The 16,116-nt window shown below is 42.9% G+C and overlaps 1 protein-coding gene across 26 annotated transcripts in view; it reads right to left on the bottom strand.

The window, feature by feature from the left end:
* Positions 1 to 16,116, bottom strand: part of LOC101166362 (inositol polyphosphate-4-phosphatase type I A) — a 46,738-nt gene that overhangs the window by 9,862 nt on the left and 20,760 nt on the right. For 3 of the 26 annotated variants that reach the window (XM_023961462.2, XM_023961441.2, XM_078943644.1), the window contains exons 8-25: positions 15,961 to 16,051; positions 14,517 to 14,664; positions 13,541 to 13,671; positions 13,318 to 13,422; positions 13,139 to 13,247; positions 12,951 to 12,968; positions 10,710 to 10,896; positions 10,415 to 10,630; positions 7,932 to 8,073; positions 7,727 to 7,852; positions 7,339 to 7,371; positions 4,581 to 4,753; positions 2,971 to 3,094; positions 2,831 to 2,898; positions 2,545 to 2,744; positions 2,365 to 2,462; positions 746 to 858; positions 500 to 654 (exon numbers count right to left, since the gene is read on the bottom strand). In XM_023961462.2, coding sequence (XP_023817230.1) covers positions 500 to 654; positions 746 to 858; positions 2,365 to 2,462; positions 2,545 to 2,744; positions 2,831 to 2,898; positions 2,971 to 3,094; positions 4,581 to 4,753; positions 7,339 to 7,371; positions 7,727 to 7,852; positions 7,932 to 8,073; positions 10,415 to 10,630; positions 10,710 to 10,896; positions 12,951 to 12,968; positions 13,139 to 13,247; positions 13,318 to 13,422; positions 13,541 to 13,671; positions 14,517 to 14,664; positions 15,961 to 16,051 — 2,237 coding nt within the window. The remainder of the gene's footprint in view (positions 1 to 499; positions 655 to 745; positions 859 to 2,364; positions 2,463 to 2,544; positions 2,745 to 2,830; positions 2,899 to 2,970; positions 3,095 to 4,580; positions 4,754 to 7,338; positions 7,372 to 7,726; positions 7,853 to 7,931; positions 8,074 to 10,414; positions 10,631 to 10,709; positions 10,897 to 12,950; positions 12,969 to 13,138; positions 13,248 to 13,317; positions 13,423 to 13,540; positions 13,672 to 14,516; positions 14,665 to 15,960; positions 16,052 to 16,116) is intronic. The other 23 variants (XM_078943679.1, XM_023961450.2, XM_078943662.1 and 20 more) reach the window with 12 other exon arrangements.

Genomic DNA, 16,116 nt, shown 5'->3' with positions numbered 1-16,116 from the left:
CCTCACACCGGCCTGAAAAAGGATGAAGAGCACGGCTATGTGCCAGTGCAGTACACAGTAGGACTTTCATAACCAAATACTTCAGATATTTGCACGCATCTAAACTGTTGTCCGTCGTATTGATTGTCCCGTCATCCCTGCGGACATGTTCTTGACTCGGACACATCCAGGTGCGCTTCCATACCTGATAAACCTGAACCCTACACATTGTTCCAGAAACCAATGATTTGCACGATTCGCACCTGACCTGGGAAACACGTCAGAATGACATCATGTTGCTCATTCGACCCTTCCTAATCTTCCCTGCACTCTACTGGACTCCGGTTTTTGGAGAACCGACATCCAGGTTGTGGGGAAGAGGAAACCTGTGGTTTTGGTCAAAGTATTCAGATAAAACATAAAAGTATCTCTCTGCATCTGTACTTATCGCCTGTTTTGCACCATCTTTGCTGTAGACCTTTAAAAACCATGTGATCCAGGTGCTGTGCGGGCTCCTTACCTGCGCATGCAGTCGAGCGCCTGCGTGAACACCTGCGGCGCCATGCCGTGCTCGTGCTGCAGGATCAGGCACTGCTCCAGCGTCACCGACATGGCCGTGCGATCCTTGGCGCTTTTACAGCTGGTGAAGCGGACGCCGTTTAGCCGGCGGCATATCTGAGGGAAAACGTTGGTAACGTTTGGACTGAAAACCGGTCCAGGAGTGAAATAAAACTCCGCCTCAGGCAGAGGTTTCTGAGGAATTTACCTCGGCGGCCTGCCAGAGGATGTCGACGTTCTTGTTCTTTCGAGCGTTGACGTTTTGTCCCAGAAACCTCAGCAGTTCAGGAAGGCAGGTCTGGGAGCGGGACCTCGGAAGGCCTGGACGTAAACAAGATCCATCAGCACAAAGAAAACACAACGACATCATTTGCTTTCAGCCTTTAAGGGCTAATTTCCTCATACCCTAATAGGGGGCCTGGCCTGTTGATTGACACGTTACCGCCCAATCTTTTGCTGTTGAACAGCAACAGTGGGCTTGTTCAACTGTTAAGGATGCATATTTGTCTTAATTCTCTGAAATCATAACTAGCACAAAAGGTGGTGTTACTGAACCATCTGTCCCCCTGAAGGGGGCGTGGCTTGTTAAATGACATTTATCCATCCAAACTACTATAGCTGCAGAAAAACTATAGTGGGTGTGTTAAACACTTGAAGACGCATGTTTGACTTGATTATTTGTATCAATTAGGGTTCACTGATGTCCTAGCTAGATAAAGGGTGTTATGACGGATCTGTCAATCACCTACTAGGGGGCGTGGCCTGTTGAATAAACTATATTTGTCCAATATTTCGCTGTTGAAGAGCTACAGTGGGCGTGTTTAACAGTTAAACACACGTTTGGAAACATTAGGGTTCGTTGACATTCTAGCTAGTGAAGTGTGATGCCCGCTGGTATAAATAAATAATGCAAAAACACGGTTCCTGTAACCATGGCAACACATTAGAGACTCTGTTTTTTACATTTGAAAAACTATGGCTGCTGATGCTGAACACTCAACTTTTAAAAAAAAAGAATCCAATGGATGATTATAGAGGGACATTCCCTTCAAAATAAAATCCCCTTCAAAATAAAGTCTGCTTTAAACAGATTTCAGGTTTCTCTGAAAAATTAGGACACCAACGTGGAAATAAACCAATTCATGCGTTAAATATTACATTTTTAGAGGGACTGGCAAAAAACTAAAGCAAGGGATTTTTAAAAAGTTATGTTTAATGGGTACAATAATTACAAACAAACACTAAATCAATAAAAACTAAATGTTGAATCAGCTGCTGTAGTTTCGGTTGTTTTAGGGCTTCATTTCAGCACTTTTAGGAGTTTTTACTGAATATTTTTCAGAAAATTCAGAAAAATTCTGACCAGCTTCCGATCTTTGACGTATGTCTGGATCTACGTTTCCTCACAACAAGAACAGCCCCTCCTTCTTGTCATTATTGTTCAAAGAAATCCCTTTTCAGAATATGTGCAGAAACTGCAGTCCAAGTAGTGAAACATATTTAAACGGCGGGGGATTTTTTTTTTATGTGCAAACTTTTCCCTAATATTTATTCAATTAAAAAACAAATCTTGGGTTAAAGAAAAGTATTTAAAAGACTTTGAAACTCAGAATAATAGCCCTGTGATGGTCTAGAACCATCCAGGTTGAACCCTGCCTTCGCCCAAAAGGGTGAGGATAGGCTCCAGCAACAGGGTGACCCAGAAACGGGACCAAGCGGGTTTAGAAAATAATGGAACTCAAAAGAATAAGAAAACTGTATCAAAGCCATGGAAGCTCCACCCTACAGTCCCACCTCCATGTTTGTGTTGCTCTGCTTTGTACTCACAGTCCTCTGGCAGGACTTCTTTGAACTGTTCGTAGTAGGAGTTCAGTCTGGACAGACTCTCGCTGTTGATGATCTCCTGCAGGGAAGTGTCTCCAAACCTGACAGGACAGAGGAACCCATTTAGGTTTGATTTTTGCGTTTTACGTCCTCCGCGGGTGCAGTAAAGGAGCGGTTCCCCACTTCTCAGCCAGCGTTTGCTGCTCGTTGATGCCGACGTTGAAGAGCACCGGCTGCACCCTCAGCAGCATGCCGCTCTGGATCTCCCGCGGCAGCGCGTCGAACATGGTCCCCGGCAGCGGGATGCGCACGTTGAAGCCGTCCCGGTTTCCAGTGATGATGGGCAGCAGGTCGGGGGTGGAGCTGCCGGTTGCCTGGGTGACCTGGAACCAAAAAAACAAAAGGAAAACCTTGATGCTGGAGGAGCACAGACTGGCTTCAGTCCGGTGTCTCTGTGCGGTGACTCTACCTTAAAGGTGACGTTCCGCAGATCCATGACGCCGACGCTCATGTCCTCCAACATGCCGAGCTCCTCCCCTGCAACACAGACACGCACAGGTCAGTCTGCAGCCGTCGACTCGAAGGCGGCGGCAGCGGGCCGGAGCATACCGTAGGTACTGAGCAGCGACTCAAACTGAGCCAGCAGGCCGATGGTGTAGAGCTGCCGCAGGAAGCCGTTGTCACGGAGACAGTTCCTCAGCTTAATAATGAAGCCGCAGATGAGAGCGGTGAGCTGAAACCAACAAACAAACAAACAAACGGCATCAAAGATTGAAAACGTTTGAGGAGCAGAAACTTCAAAATCAATGATGGATTTTCTACGAAATTACTGGCATTAGAACATTCACACAGAACCGTTTACACGTCTTTTTGATCCAGATTTTAATAAACTAATGTGGCACAAAAATGTTAACCTTTATGCTTGTGTTTTTCTTTGATTTTCTTTATCTTTTTTGGGTGTTTCAGAGGTGCATCAGGGCTCTATGCTGGGGTCTCTTTTTTAAATTACATTTACTATGGTAAAATATTAAAGATCATCCACTTTCAAAGGCAGCTCTTCTATGCAGATGATGCGATATTATACATTACATGTTAAATCAATAATATAAGCCTGCCTCGATTTTGTTTCACAACTCTATAAACACCGGGAAAGGATTTTAAATCATGTTTTTAACTAGAAAACAATAAAACCTTTATTAAGTCTGTATTAGTAAAAAACAAACTGCTGTATTTACTATTTATTAATAACACGATGATGACAACATGATGACAAGATGGCGCCTCACATTGTTAGCTAGAAGGCAAAATCAACCCTAACCCTGTTCTAAAAGGTTTCGGGATTTCGGAAAAACCTTTTTGAATAATTTTTAAAACCTAAAAAACTGTAACTGTTCGGGTCAGCAGTTAAAATATGATTTTTTTCTGGGCAACAGGGAGACTTCTGGTTCTGGTCGTTGATGTCTACAGCTTCGTGTAGTGTTTTATATATTTTGTAAAACATATAAGACATAAATTAACCTTAGAAATATTTTCAGTGAAATAACATTTTATTTTGCAACTTCTGAGGTAGCTAGACAATATTTTTTGCAAATATACTTTTTTATCTGTACCTGGACAAATTTAAAAAGTTATTATTGTTGATTCAATCTTTAAACATTAAGGCATTGCATCCTTTTTTTTTAACGTTGCTTTTTTTAAAAATTCCTGGAGCTTTGATTTTATTGTTTTTGTAACATGATTTTTCCTAAATAAATGTTTCTCTTTCGGCTTCTCCCATCAGGGGTCGCCACAGCGAACAAGTCGCATGGTAAACTTGGCAATGTTTTACGCCGGATGCCCTTCCTGACGCAACCCTCTCAAAGCAACCGGGCTTGGGACAGGCACAGAGGTAGATTTTTGCTAAATGAATAATGATAATTAAAGATATAAACACCTGGGTTGTTTTATTTTTTGTTTATGGTCTAGTTTAGAAAATTCTAGACTGACTGAAGGAATTTAAACATGGCTGTGAGGCTGCAGCCGTGAGGAAAGCAGATCTTTCTCTAACTGAGTGACATAGTGAGGCAGTAAAAATTCTTCAGGGCAGATCAGCCTGAACTCGTTTCTGTAAACAAACTTTCAAAGCTGCACAGCAGCCGCAGAACTGCTGTGTCGGCAGAATTTAGACAGTCGACCCGTGGAGGAGCACTTCGGCGGCAGATTTGAGCGTCAGTTCTGACCGCTTGGCAGAAGACGACGTCGCGGCGGTACTGCAGCGTCACGTCCATGGCGATGGTGGGGGCGCTGTCCTGCATCAGCAGGAACACCATGGACTGCTTGGCCTTGTTGCTCATCATGGCGACGCACTCGCTCAGCGTGGTGAGGAGGGGGTACAGCGCCTCGCTCCACTCGCCTGGGAAAGACCCAACGAAGAACCTCCAGCTTAAAAACTCAAACAAAAGAAGCTTCAAACATTTTTTTAGACATTTTAGGACAAAATGACAAGAGCACAATTCACCATAGATTTTCCTTGACAGTAAAAAAAAAAAAAAGACAAAGAATTGGATTGAAAAAACTCAAAATCACATTTTCATGCCTTTAAAATGTTTTTTTTTTTTTTTTTTCTTGGCTCAGTTTAAAACTTAAATGATTTATTTCCTTTTTAATTCTAATTAATCACATGATTTTCTGTACTCAATCGTATTGCTGACTGCTCCTCTCTCTCCCCTCATGCCTACATCCCTGGTGACAAATTAATAATAAAAAATCTCTTTTTCACAATGATGGCTTTCCTGTTGGTTTTATCTCCATAGCAACCACTCTCTTTCTTGGTCGCCTGGGGGTGACGAACAAGTCTTTGTAATTTCTAGAAGAATCTGCTAAAGTAAATTTCTGGATTTCCTTGGCAACGGAGGTTTTTTGTAAACCCCGCCCACATTCCTAACTTGCTCACATTGTTCATCATATCGTTTTGCTCAGCTTGAGCTATAAAATGTTCACAATATTCCAAGGAAAAATGCGTGAACAGGGGAACGTCACTTTTGTAAGTTCGTCATGCTAATGCAGTTCAACATCTACAAACTTTAAAACCAAAATGTTTTCTCCAAGTAGCTTCGCTTTGACGCTCAAATAGTTTGGAGGTGATAGATCAAAATCTATAGGAGTTGTTCAAATCTGTAGAGGGTACCAAAAAATTCTTTGGAAAAATTAAGATGGCCGCCTCCTACCGAGGTCAAAGGTCAACAAAACTTTAGTGTAGACTGTAGATGTAGGTTTAAGCTGGTGGTGAGTTTTACAAACACGCTACCAGGTCAATCACTATATTTGATATCATTTTAGAGGTTTTTCTATCAAATCAAAAGAAAAAAACCTTAAGCTCAACATCACATGAACATAAGTTCAAAATAAAAGCATCAAGAAAATGCAAAATGAAATGCAGATACTGGCAGAGTCTGCAAGCACAGAAGCAGCTGATTAAGCCTTAGTCACATGACCCCTATGGGAGTTAATCCATCTGGGTGCTGCAGGTTTTAAGCTGTCTGGAGGCTCGTGAAGAGGAGCGCAGGTGTGTCTAGCAGTTCCAGGGTTTCATACTTGTGCGTGTGGTTAAGAGTATCATCAAGTATTTGTAGGGCTGAAAGTTCAACGAACCTATGGTGTATAAGTGATGCTGTCAAACTCGCAGCTTACTGACGACTAGAGTGTGACGTCTGGGCACTCACTGTACCTCGTTTTCCATTTTCAAAGAGCCTCAAAGGAAATGCAAGACACACCTACGCTCCCCTTAAGTTGCGGCTGTGTCCCTTTACGACCCTCCAGACAGCCGGTTTAGTCACCTGCGTGCCCTGTATTGGTCGGCCCACCCGACAGACAGCCCACCCGTTAGGGCAGTTGGGACTAAGGCTTTGGCGACAGTCAGTCAGAACAGTAAATACATTCTCAGAACTACAGTTTTGTCTTGAGGCCGTATCACACAGCCACTGCGCACATTTGGAGCGTTTTCCACAAATGAAATGTCTCCGTCTTTCGTGAGACATGCGTGACTTACGTCATTCATGAGTGTTTCTTGCGTTAGTCAGTCATGGATGTGCGCAGATGTCCGTCGAGGATTTCAGCCGACGGGTCTTTACATGAATTGCGCCTTGAGCTGTTCTAAAATTTTTGGTAGTATTTTATGTCGTTTATACGGCATTATTACGTAAATCAATAGGGTGTCATTTATGTGCGATGCATATACAAATGTGGGGCTTTTCACGGCCGTTCCACGTATGTCTAGCGAAATTTTTCACCCATGAACCACCGATGTGTAACTTTTATATTGCGTATGAAGCACACATATCAAATCTGGATCGTGTCTAGCGCAGCACAAAAGTACGTCAGGTGTAAATGTGACTTTGGACCCCCTTCTTGTTGACCTCCCTGGCTGTGATTCCCACCGGGGGTCCCCCATCATGGCGGAATACCTCAACCGGATGAGTTAGAACTGGTGCGGACCTGAGGGAATCCAAGTGTTTATTTAAAACAAAGCATCGCAAGGGCCCACGGCGGGAGCTGACCATGGTTCTGATACGATGTGATTTCTGCTCAGAAAGTCAAAGTCACGAATTTTAATAAAGCGCAGGGTTACGTGTTTTTTGTGTGTGGTTTATTCGTACTTCTTCCGTGGTTTTTAACATGATTCATTCGTAACACATCTGTGAAAAGACCACAACTTTTCTCACTTTTTCCACGTAGATTGATGTATGACCAATTTTCATCTGTGCAAATGTACGGAGTGGCTGTGGGACACGGCCTTCAAGGAAGCCGAATAAGTTTTAACAGTTTTAGTTTAGACAGATTCTGTTGAAGCAACAAAACCTTTTAGTTTCATAGGCTGGTGGAGTTGGTACAATCTGTCGATCTGTTAGTTGACTGGAGACGGTCTCAGAACGCTGGATTTTGCAGACCTACAGCCGTATACTAACGACTGGCTGGAAGCAGCGTGGGCGGGGCTCTTACCTGGGTACGCCTCCGCGGCACAGGGGCTTCCATCTGCAAACGTGCATGATTGACAGGCGCTGTGAGCCACAGAGAGCAGCAGAGACAGTCGCAGAAAAACACTGCAGCCCGGGGCTGAAGGTCCATACTCCAACCGATCAATAAATTAGGTTTTTGGAAATGTTTTTGGCCTAAAATGTGTGGATTTTGGTGGCTCAGCTTTATATTTTTCAAAATAAAACAAACAAAAAAAGTTTGATTTTGAAATATGTATAGACGTCGTGCCCCAGGCTGACATCCATATAAACAATAGCAGCGAAAATGGACATAAAATGGAGACTAATTTGAAAAGAGTTGATTGAGGAATAAAGCTTCAGAAGGGAAGAAATGAAGGGAAGAAACAACATACAGCTGTCCTTCTTTTCAGATGAAAGTGGAGAGGTAGAGGAGGAGGATGATGAGGATGGAGCGGGCGCTTCGGGGGTTGAAGTGTAATCCTGGATTCCTGGGTTGATCCAGAAAGCTCGCGCCTCTCCTTTCACATTAAGAGTTGGGAGATGAATGGAACGAGGGGGAGAAAAGCTTTAGGTGGAAACGGAGTGTGAGGGTGTTACCCTTTTTGGATTCGCCGCCCTGCGGGTCGCTATGGGTGCTGGTCTGCTGGCTGATGCTGGGTCTTCTGTCTTTCTGGAGCAGTTTGTCCACACGCTGGATGATGCACTCCAGAGACTTGTCCACGTTTGACCACACCTTCTCCTGCAGGCACAGGCAAAGACGTTTAAGATGACTAAAAATAACCAAAAGGAACTCAAAAAAGGGGCGCAGCCTTTGATTGACACATGTCTCAAAAACTAATCGGCACATTTGTCCTGTCTAAAACCTTCCCGCCCAACATTCTGTTCCTGAATTTGGTAAAAAACAAAAGAACCAAATGTTGCAGTTCCTCACACGACCACTAGGGGGTGGTTTCAGAAGAGAGGAAGTTTTTCTATTGACTCTAATGTTAAAAAGTCTAATTTGGCACCAAATATAAACTTCTTTTCAGTCAGGTGTTCAACCTTTATCAGGACAACCATGTTTGTTTGTTTTTTATAATCAGCTGTTTTAACTTGTATTACAGTTTAAAATGGTGCATTTTTTAGTAGGGGTATAACGACTGATGGATTACATGATTAAATATTTTTTTTCAACCAGATTGATCTGACTGAGGCTATATCACTATATCATTATAAAATTATTTCAAAATAAATAAATTGATTATATAGATCCTGGAAAATGCCATTTGCATTGAGACACGGTGGGTTTATTTTACTCTAAACTGTAAAAACGACCAAGTGCGTCACAGTGGATAACACACACATGATGTTAGTAAAAAATGATAAAGGCAAATTTAATTTACACTTGTTTATCTTGAAGAAATCCAAGGAATCTGGAAAACTTCACCTGCACTGTTCAGTGTCAGGTATTTCTCTCTGAGTCACACTGGTTGAAGTTTGGATAAAGATGTTCTGGATCCATTTAGTGAATCAAATCGTTCAAAATGAACCGATCGTCAACCACGACTCAAATCGTTGGGAAAATAAATCAGTACACCCCTAATTTTTAGGTTTGGGAATTGAATTGCTCTGTAATTTGTCTTTTCTTTTTCCTTAAATGACCCTGAACTGACCTCTATCCCCAAATACTCTACCAGTTAACTATCCTTTATTTTTTCTGGAGAAGGTTTAAGAGAACAGTTAATGGTGATTTTCTACCGACAAAAGGTCAATGAAGGTTCATTTTTATCCAGTTGACATCTTGAAGTTGAGTCGTTTTATCTGGACTTGTCGTTTCCTCTTCTAGAGATGTTTCTCTACTCGTCCGATTGTATTCAATCAGATTCTGGGTTCAGGCCTCACATGTCGTCCACTTTCCTAAAATTGGATGGTCTCATTAAAAAGACCAAAGAAGGGAAACTAGAGCGGACAGCCCATCCTCTTGTAATCCACCCCTACAGGGTCGTTGGGTGAGGTCATGGTGGAGTCTTGGTCTTCTTTGGGACCATTGACTGTATGTGAGAACTGGACAGAGTCAGTGTGACATCATCCATAGAAAACGGTTTATTTTCGGCTCCAACCAAATGAAGTCAGTTCAGTCGCCATTTTTTTGCGAAACGGAAGCCGCCATGAGAGAGCCAAGAGCCGTCAGTAAGCAGCAATTGGTACGAGGCTGTCCTAGTCAACATTTCCATGGCAACCACTCTCACCAATCAGGAGTGAGCTTGTTGGAAGGCCACACCCCTTACACTTGAAAGCGGGCCACACGGAATCTATCCATCAAATGTTTTGAATGTTCGACGTGAGACCACCTACTTTTATTGAGGCGTCTAATTGGTCAGTTAAGAACTTGAAGAACTTATATAAAAATATGAAAAAATGACTAACAGCTCTTTATTTCTCCATAGAAGTCTGTGGGAATTTGCGGGTACTTCCTGTTTGAAATGCCAGGAGGAGGGGTCACTCAGTCCAGTTTCCACATACAGTCGATGGTTGGGGCTTACTAACGGGCAGCATGGCAAACAGGAAACACGTTGCATCTATGGGGTGAAGGGTAATTAATACGAACATGTAATTGTCTTTCAAATCATCCGACTTCCTGGTCTTAGGATGAGATTTTTTGTCTTTAAAATGCGAATAAACCTTAAAACTGGCTTCTTTTTGGTGTTTAGCAAAGATCCTCTTTAGTTTTTCAGAAAAACCCGCCATGGAAAGAATGTTTCTTCCTCTGTCTACTTCTGCTGTGACAGGAAATTACTCTTTTAGATGAGATTTGTATATTATTTAAATGATTTTAAAGGAAACTGGAAGTAAAAAACCAAAGTTTTATCATAACCCATCCCTCTTCTTCAGCACTCCATTTTTCTTTTTAGTTTTACGATTTATATCTTCTAAAGTGCCATTTTTATAACAATTAAGACATTTGTTTTCTGTGTTTTGGACAGCAACTTCAAATGTCTTTGTACAAAATAAAACATGCCAACAAAGGTTCAAATCCAAACATCTCCCCATTAAAACTTGTTGCTAGGCTACAGGAAGGGTTTTGTTGGGGAATCACGCACCCACTCCTCTTCATGCCAGTCCACGTGCAGAGAGGAGCGGCTGTTGCGGCCGCTCCACTTGGCCAGCAGCGTGTCCTGATCGTTGCGGAGCATGACTTGTTCCGAATCGGCGGATGGGGACGCCTTGGAGGCAATGTACTCCGGCCGGGCTGCGTTCAAGGCCTGGATGGCGGAGGCCAGCAGCTTACAGTCGCACACCGTCACAAGCTGACGCGTCTGAAGACGAACGTAAAATATGAGCTCAAGTCCACAAAAAAAACAAACAACAAAAATCAAAGCCAACGGTCTCAGAAACCTTGTCGGTCAGAATGGCGAGAGTCCTCTCCAGGCCGCTGGCGGATCGGTCTTTGGCGGCTCGGGAGAGCCTCTCGGCGTAGTAGCTGACCTGAGTCTTGAGCGTGTTGACGTGGGAAATGATCTCTTTGGCTCGGACTATGTCCTGGGGTATGTAGACGATGGACTGGGAACTGGAGAGGGCGCTGCTGCAGGAAGAAGCGGTGGAATCAGAGCTGGTCTACCATCTGGTCTACACTTATGAGGGTTAAATGATCTGATTGTTGTTTTTTTCTTGTTGAGCTGTTGGTCGTCCACAACGGCGTTAGAGACACAGACGCACTTTAGTGTTTCCATGCACATGGCTGCTTGTCTACAGTGACGTCAACAGCTTACAGAAAACATCCACCGCTAACAGTAACAACTCTTAACTTTCAAACCAAACCTGTTTTCATAATACATAATTCAAGCCTTAGTCACATGACCCGTACGGGCGGTTGACCTGCACTGGTGCTGCAGGGTTTTTGGGTTGTCCGGGCTCGTGGAGGGTCGTAGAGAGGAGCACATGCTTTCGACAATCGGGACTCTTCAACCGTTAATGTAATTATCGTCATTCAAGCGCATTCGGAAGCGAAGAAAATCATCCTCGCACTGATATGCAGCACTTTACAACACTGAAGTGTTACGCAATCAACGTAAATCAGCGGATTCTGTTGCGGAGAAAAGCGTGTTTGCGCTCTTATCCGTGCAACTAGGAATCCAAAAGCCGCCTTACGCTTGCCAGTGGACAAGGACTTACAGTTTGTCAAATAGCGTGTGTTATTACGGCGTTGCCAGCCCAGTTGTGTCTTGCAGTTCCATTGAGGCTCGTACGGCCACCTTTACCCTTGTGCTATCCTATGGGGTCCAGATGACCCCACCCTTACTTTGACGTGTTCTCCCTACCATGACAAAAGTGGATAAAGGTGGAAAGATTTCATGTAATCCATGGACACCAGTGAAGATCACAAATCATTGAAGAAAAAAGGTTCAGAGCACTGTCTAGTGCAGTGTTTTTCAAGCAGTGTGCCGCGGCACACTAGTGTGCCGTGGGAGATGGTCAAGTGTGCCGTGGGAAATTGCCCTCATTATCTGATCTAAAAACATCTCCCATCTCCAGGATATCAGCTCTGTGTTCATCCAAACAGGTCCTGATAAAACACTGAGTAGTTAGGAATATAAAAGATCGTAAAATACCTTTTCTTTGTGTTTATTTGATTCTATTAGAGACATTTTGATAAGAATGACCGTACCGCGATTTACCTGCAGCTATGACAGTTTGCGGAAAAGTCCCGCCCCTTCAACTGTCTCCACCAATCATTCTTGGAGGCTTAATCACATGTCATCAGTCTGACCAATCAGAAGTGCTTAAAGTCTTCACTTCCTTGTTCCGATTCAGATTGTAAAGTCTCTCAGTTCTAACAAAAATACCAGCTAAAGCTCGTCTTTAGCGGTGTAGCTTTCCGCGGGACCCGGTATCAGACCGTGGAACAAGTGAACAAAACCATGAAGCCTATGGAAGAAAGTCTGTCTGCGTTTGGCGGCTGTTTGCACTACTCATCTCCCATGATGCATTGGGTTAAAGAGACAGCTTCTCGGTGCACGAGTCTCTCCTCTAAACGTCTTGAAACCAACGAACACACATCAAACGGTTTTTAAATCTTCTAACTTAACTTTTATTTCCTTTTTAGAAGAAACATCTGCAGCTTCCAGCTTTTTCTGCCACAATTATCACAAAATGCATGTGAGATTGCAGAGGGGCTGTAGATCAATACAATCAATCAATAAAATGAGTTTCTGCTTTTTCTTTTTGGATGCTGGTGTGCCGCGGGATTTTTGTCAAGGTTAAAGTATGCTGTGGCTCAAAAAAGGTAGAAAAACACTGATCTAGATGACCCCAATCCCAACGTTAAAGTGCCTAGGATAGCACAAGTGTTAAAACAAGTCGCGAAAAGGGAACGTACCATTGTTATGCATGTGGTAAGCGTATCGTGTTTTGGTGTTTTTGTGTTCACTACGACCTGTCGCCCGCAGGTTTCTGAGCGGTCTACGATCTCGACGGTCCCGTACAGGTGTGACCATTATTCATCCGCAGTTAGCCCATGTCCACCCGTAAGGACAGCTGGGACTAAGGCTGAACAGAATGTGCTTTTTGTTTGTTTTAAAAAGCAGTGAAATGCAAATATTGAAATGAAAAGATGCAGAAATCAGGACAAGAACTCACCATTCCTCCTCAAATATGCTGATCAAAGAAAATAAAACCAAAATGAAGAGGAACTGAAGGATCAACGCTTTCATTTCATGTCAAACTTAAGTTCATTCAGACTCAAAAGCATGAATCAAGCGGTAAAATTAATCAAATTAAGAGGAAAAGAACGTTTAGGGGTGGGGTTTTCCATTTTCTAAACGTACTGTTTCTTTGCTTCCTCAAGCTTCTGAATGTGGCGCCTCAGTCCGCCGCTTTTGAAGCCCCGGCAGTGAGCGGCCGGAGCGCCGACGGTCAAAATGTCGTAGGTGTGCTCTGGAAGAGGACACGGACGTTAGCCTTAAGGAACAAAGGAGGAGAAAACGTCAGCCAACGGGTACGTCACCGAAGCCCAGCTCGTCCTGCAACCTCATCCTCTGAACGTGGAGGTTGGTCGCCACAAACTCCAGCTTCCTGTCCGCCTTCAGGTTGCTGGCTTTGAAGGAGGGACCTGGTGGCGCAGAAGAAGAAGAAGCTCAAGGCCGTGTCACACGGCCACCGTGTTTCTTGCGTTCGTCATTTGTCGATGTGCGACTCAGACTTCTTGAAATGCTTCAAAGAAAGCTAACCTCTGTAGCCGTTGAGGTCGGACAGCGCCTCCTGGTACGCCAGGATGATGGTCTGGTACTGAGACACAATCTGTCTCCTCTGGTTCTCCCAGCAGGGGGACAATTCCCCAAGATCCTGCAGCTCACACACCCTAAAAACACACATAGGTGATGGTTTACTGGAAGATAAAAACGGCACTAAAAAAGTGTAAAATAGATCCAAGAACAATAAGAAATGTCGCAGAAAATCACCAATCCATGCCATCAACTACACTCCTAAAAATGTGGGTTATTTCTGCAACCTGACTCTGGGGTCATTTATCTTGGGTTATATATATATATATATATATATATATGTTGGCTACGTTTTGGACCAATTTTTTTAGGGCTATATTGGCTTCATTTGAACCCAAATTTGGTTATATGTTAACAATGGAGTTTTTAGAGTGTAGTTTGTCATCTGCAAAAGAAACCACTTCTCAACAACAGGCCCCAACAAGTAAGTCAAAAATCCCTCAAACTGGATAAAATGTTCTTTAAATACAGTATTTCCTTAAATCTTGTCATGTTCTGCGGTCGTCTTTGTATAGTTTGGCCAGGAGTGCGCTTATGTGGGATTTTTTCTTCTTCTTTATTATGTAATTTTTGCGCCTGTGTCTGCATGGATCCAGTTTGCTGAACTTTGACCTTTAAAGATGACGAAAAAAAAAAAAATTGGAAAAAGAAGAACAGGAATATTCTGATGAATGCTGATGAGAGGTCCTTCAAAATAAAACCAGGAAGAATGACCTTTTAGTTTTGTTCCAATCCTCCACTGGAATCTGTTCTGCGTAAATAAGGGATTAGAATCTGTACGATATTTTAATCTGTATCATTATAATTGGGCGCATCCGATCTTTTCTTGAGTGCAGATTCCCATCAAACAGAGTCTGCTGGCAGATGCGCGTCCATATTTGGAGCTGAATGGAGAACCGGGAGCAGGAGGGGAACCTCTTACCTGGCAGCGTCCTCGTCCAGCAGCAGTTTGACAAACTGTCGGGGAACGTTGAGCGACAGCACGCTCTCCGCCATCTGCTCCAGAACCCGCAGTTGCTTCCCGCCGGTGCTGGGGAAGCGGTACATCCGGGACATGGTTCCTCCGAACACTGAGAGACAGAGGGACACGCAGCGTCGGTTTGTCTCAAACATGGAGATGAACGCAGGACGAAGCTTTCATGGGGGTTCAGGGGATTCACCACGTTGCTTCGTGAAAATTGTTGTAATGTCAACTTTGCTACGTGAACGTTTTTATGTGAATGTTGCTATATAAAAGTGAATGTGTAGCAACTTTCAAACAGAACACATAGCAACAGTGCAGTGGTAACTTTTACATAGCTTTTTGAGTGTTGCAATATATAGGTTGCCACAGAAAGTTGCAATGTAAATATTCTCACAGAAAAGTTGCTTTAAAAAAAGTTGCCATAAGAAATTGCAATGTCAAAGTTGCCACAAAAATTGCAATATCAAAGATGCCACAAAATAATTGCAATTTCAAAATTGCCACAAAAAAATTAAATGTCGAAGTTGCCAGATGAAAGTTGCAATGTAAAAATTCCCACAGAAAGTCACTTTATACAATTTGCCACAATGATTTATTATATAAAAGTTGCCAAAAAAATGTAATACAGTGGCCACATAAAAGCTGCTTCATGAAAGTTGCCACAAAAGGTGTAAATGTAAAAGTTGTTGAAATACTGTCTACATAAAAAGTTGCTTCATAAAAATGTGCAATATAAAAGTTGCCACAGAAAGTTGCAATGTAAATATTCTCACAGAAAAGTTGCTTTATAAAAGTTGCCACAAGAAATTGTAATGTCAAAGTTGCCACAAAAAATTGCAATATCAAAGATGCCACAAAAAATTTGCAATGTCAAAGTTGCCACTTAAAAGTTGCCACATGAAAGTTGCAATGTAAAAATTGGCACAGAAAGTCACTTTATACAATTTGCCAAAACGATTTGCTTTATAAAAGTTGCCGAAAAAAAGTTGCAATAACAAAGTGGCCACATAAAAGCTGCTTCATAAAAGTAGCCACAGAAAGTATCAATGTAAAAGTTGTTGAAATAGTTGCTACATAAAAAGTTGCTTCGTAAAATGTGCAATATAAACGTTGCCACAGAAAGTTGCTATGTAAAAGTTGCCAAATAAAGTTGCAATGTAAAAGTTGCAACATAAAGGTTGCTTCATAAACATTGCCACACAGAACCTATCCTTGTTCTGTTCCTCCTATTCCTTCTCTGTGATCGTGAATATTTTTCACGTCTGATATTGCTGATCTGTGATTTTTTGTGTAGTATTGTGCGGTAAAAATTACACTTTAGACAATGTGATGAGCGTCTACTAAGACATTCAAATTTTCGTGACTTTTGGTTTGATCATTTTCTAATTTTGTGGACACTTACCAGAGCGCAGCAGAGTGTCTTTACACAACGAAGCGTACTTGATCCGAACTCCCATGGCCTCCGTCAGGCTCTCGTCCACCGGAAGCATCGTCTGCAGAAACACAAATTCCGTGAGCGGCGGCTTCCCCCGGGGGGGTCAGGAGGCAGAAGTGCCTC

This window comes from Oryzias latipes, chromosome 2, assembly GCF_053564925.1.
Source record: "Oryzias latipes strain Hd-rR chromosome 2, Olatipes_Hd-rR_3.1".
NCBI classification, from domain to species: Eukaryota; Metazoa; Chordata; class Actinopteri; order Beloniformes; family Adrianichthyidae; genus Oryzias; species Oryzias latipes.
This window is presented reverse-complemented; position numbering and strand designations above follow the sequence as displayed.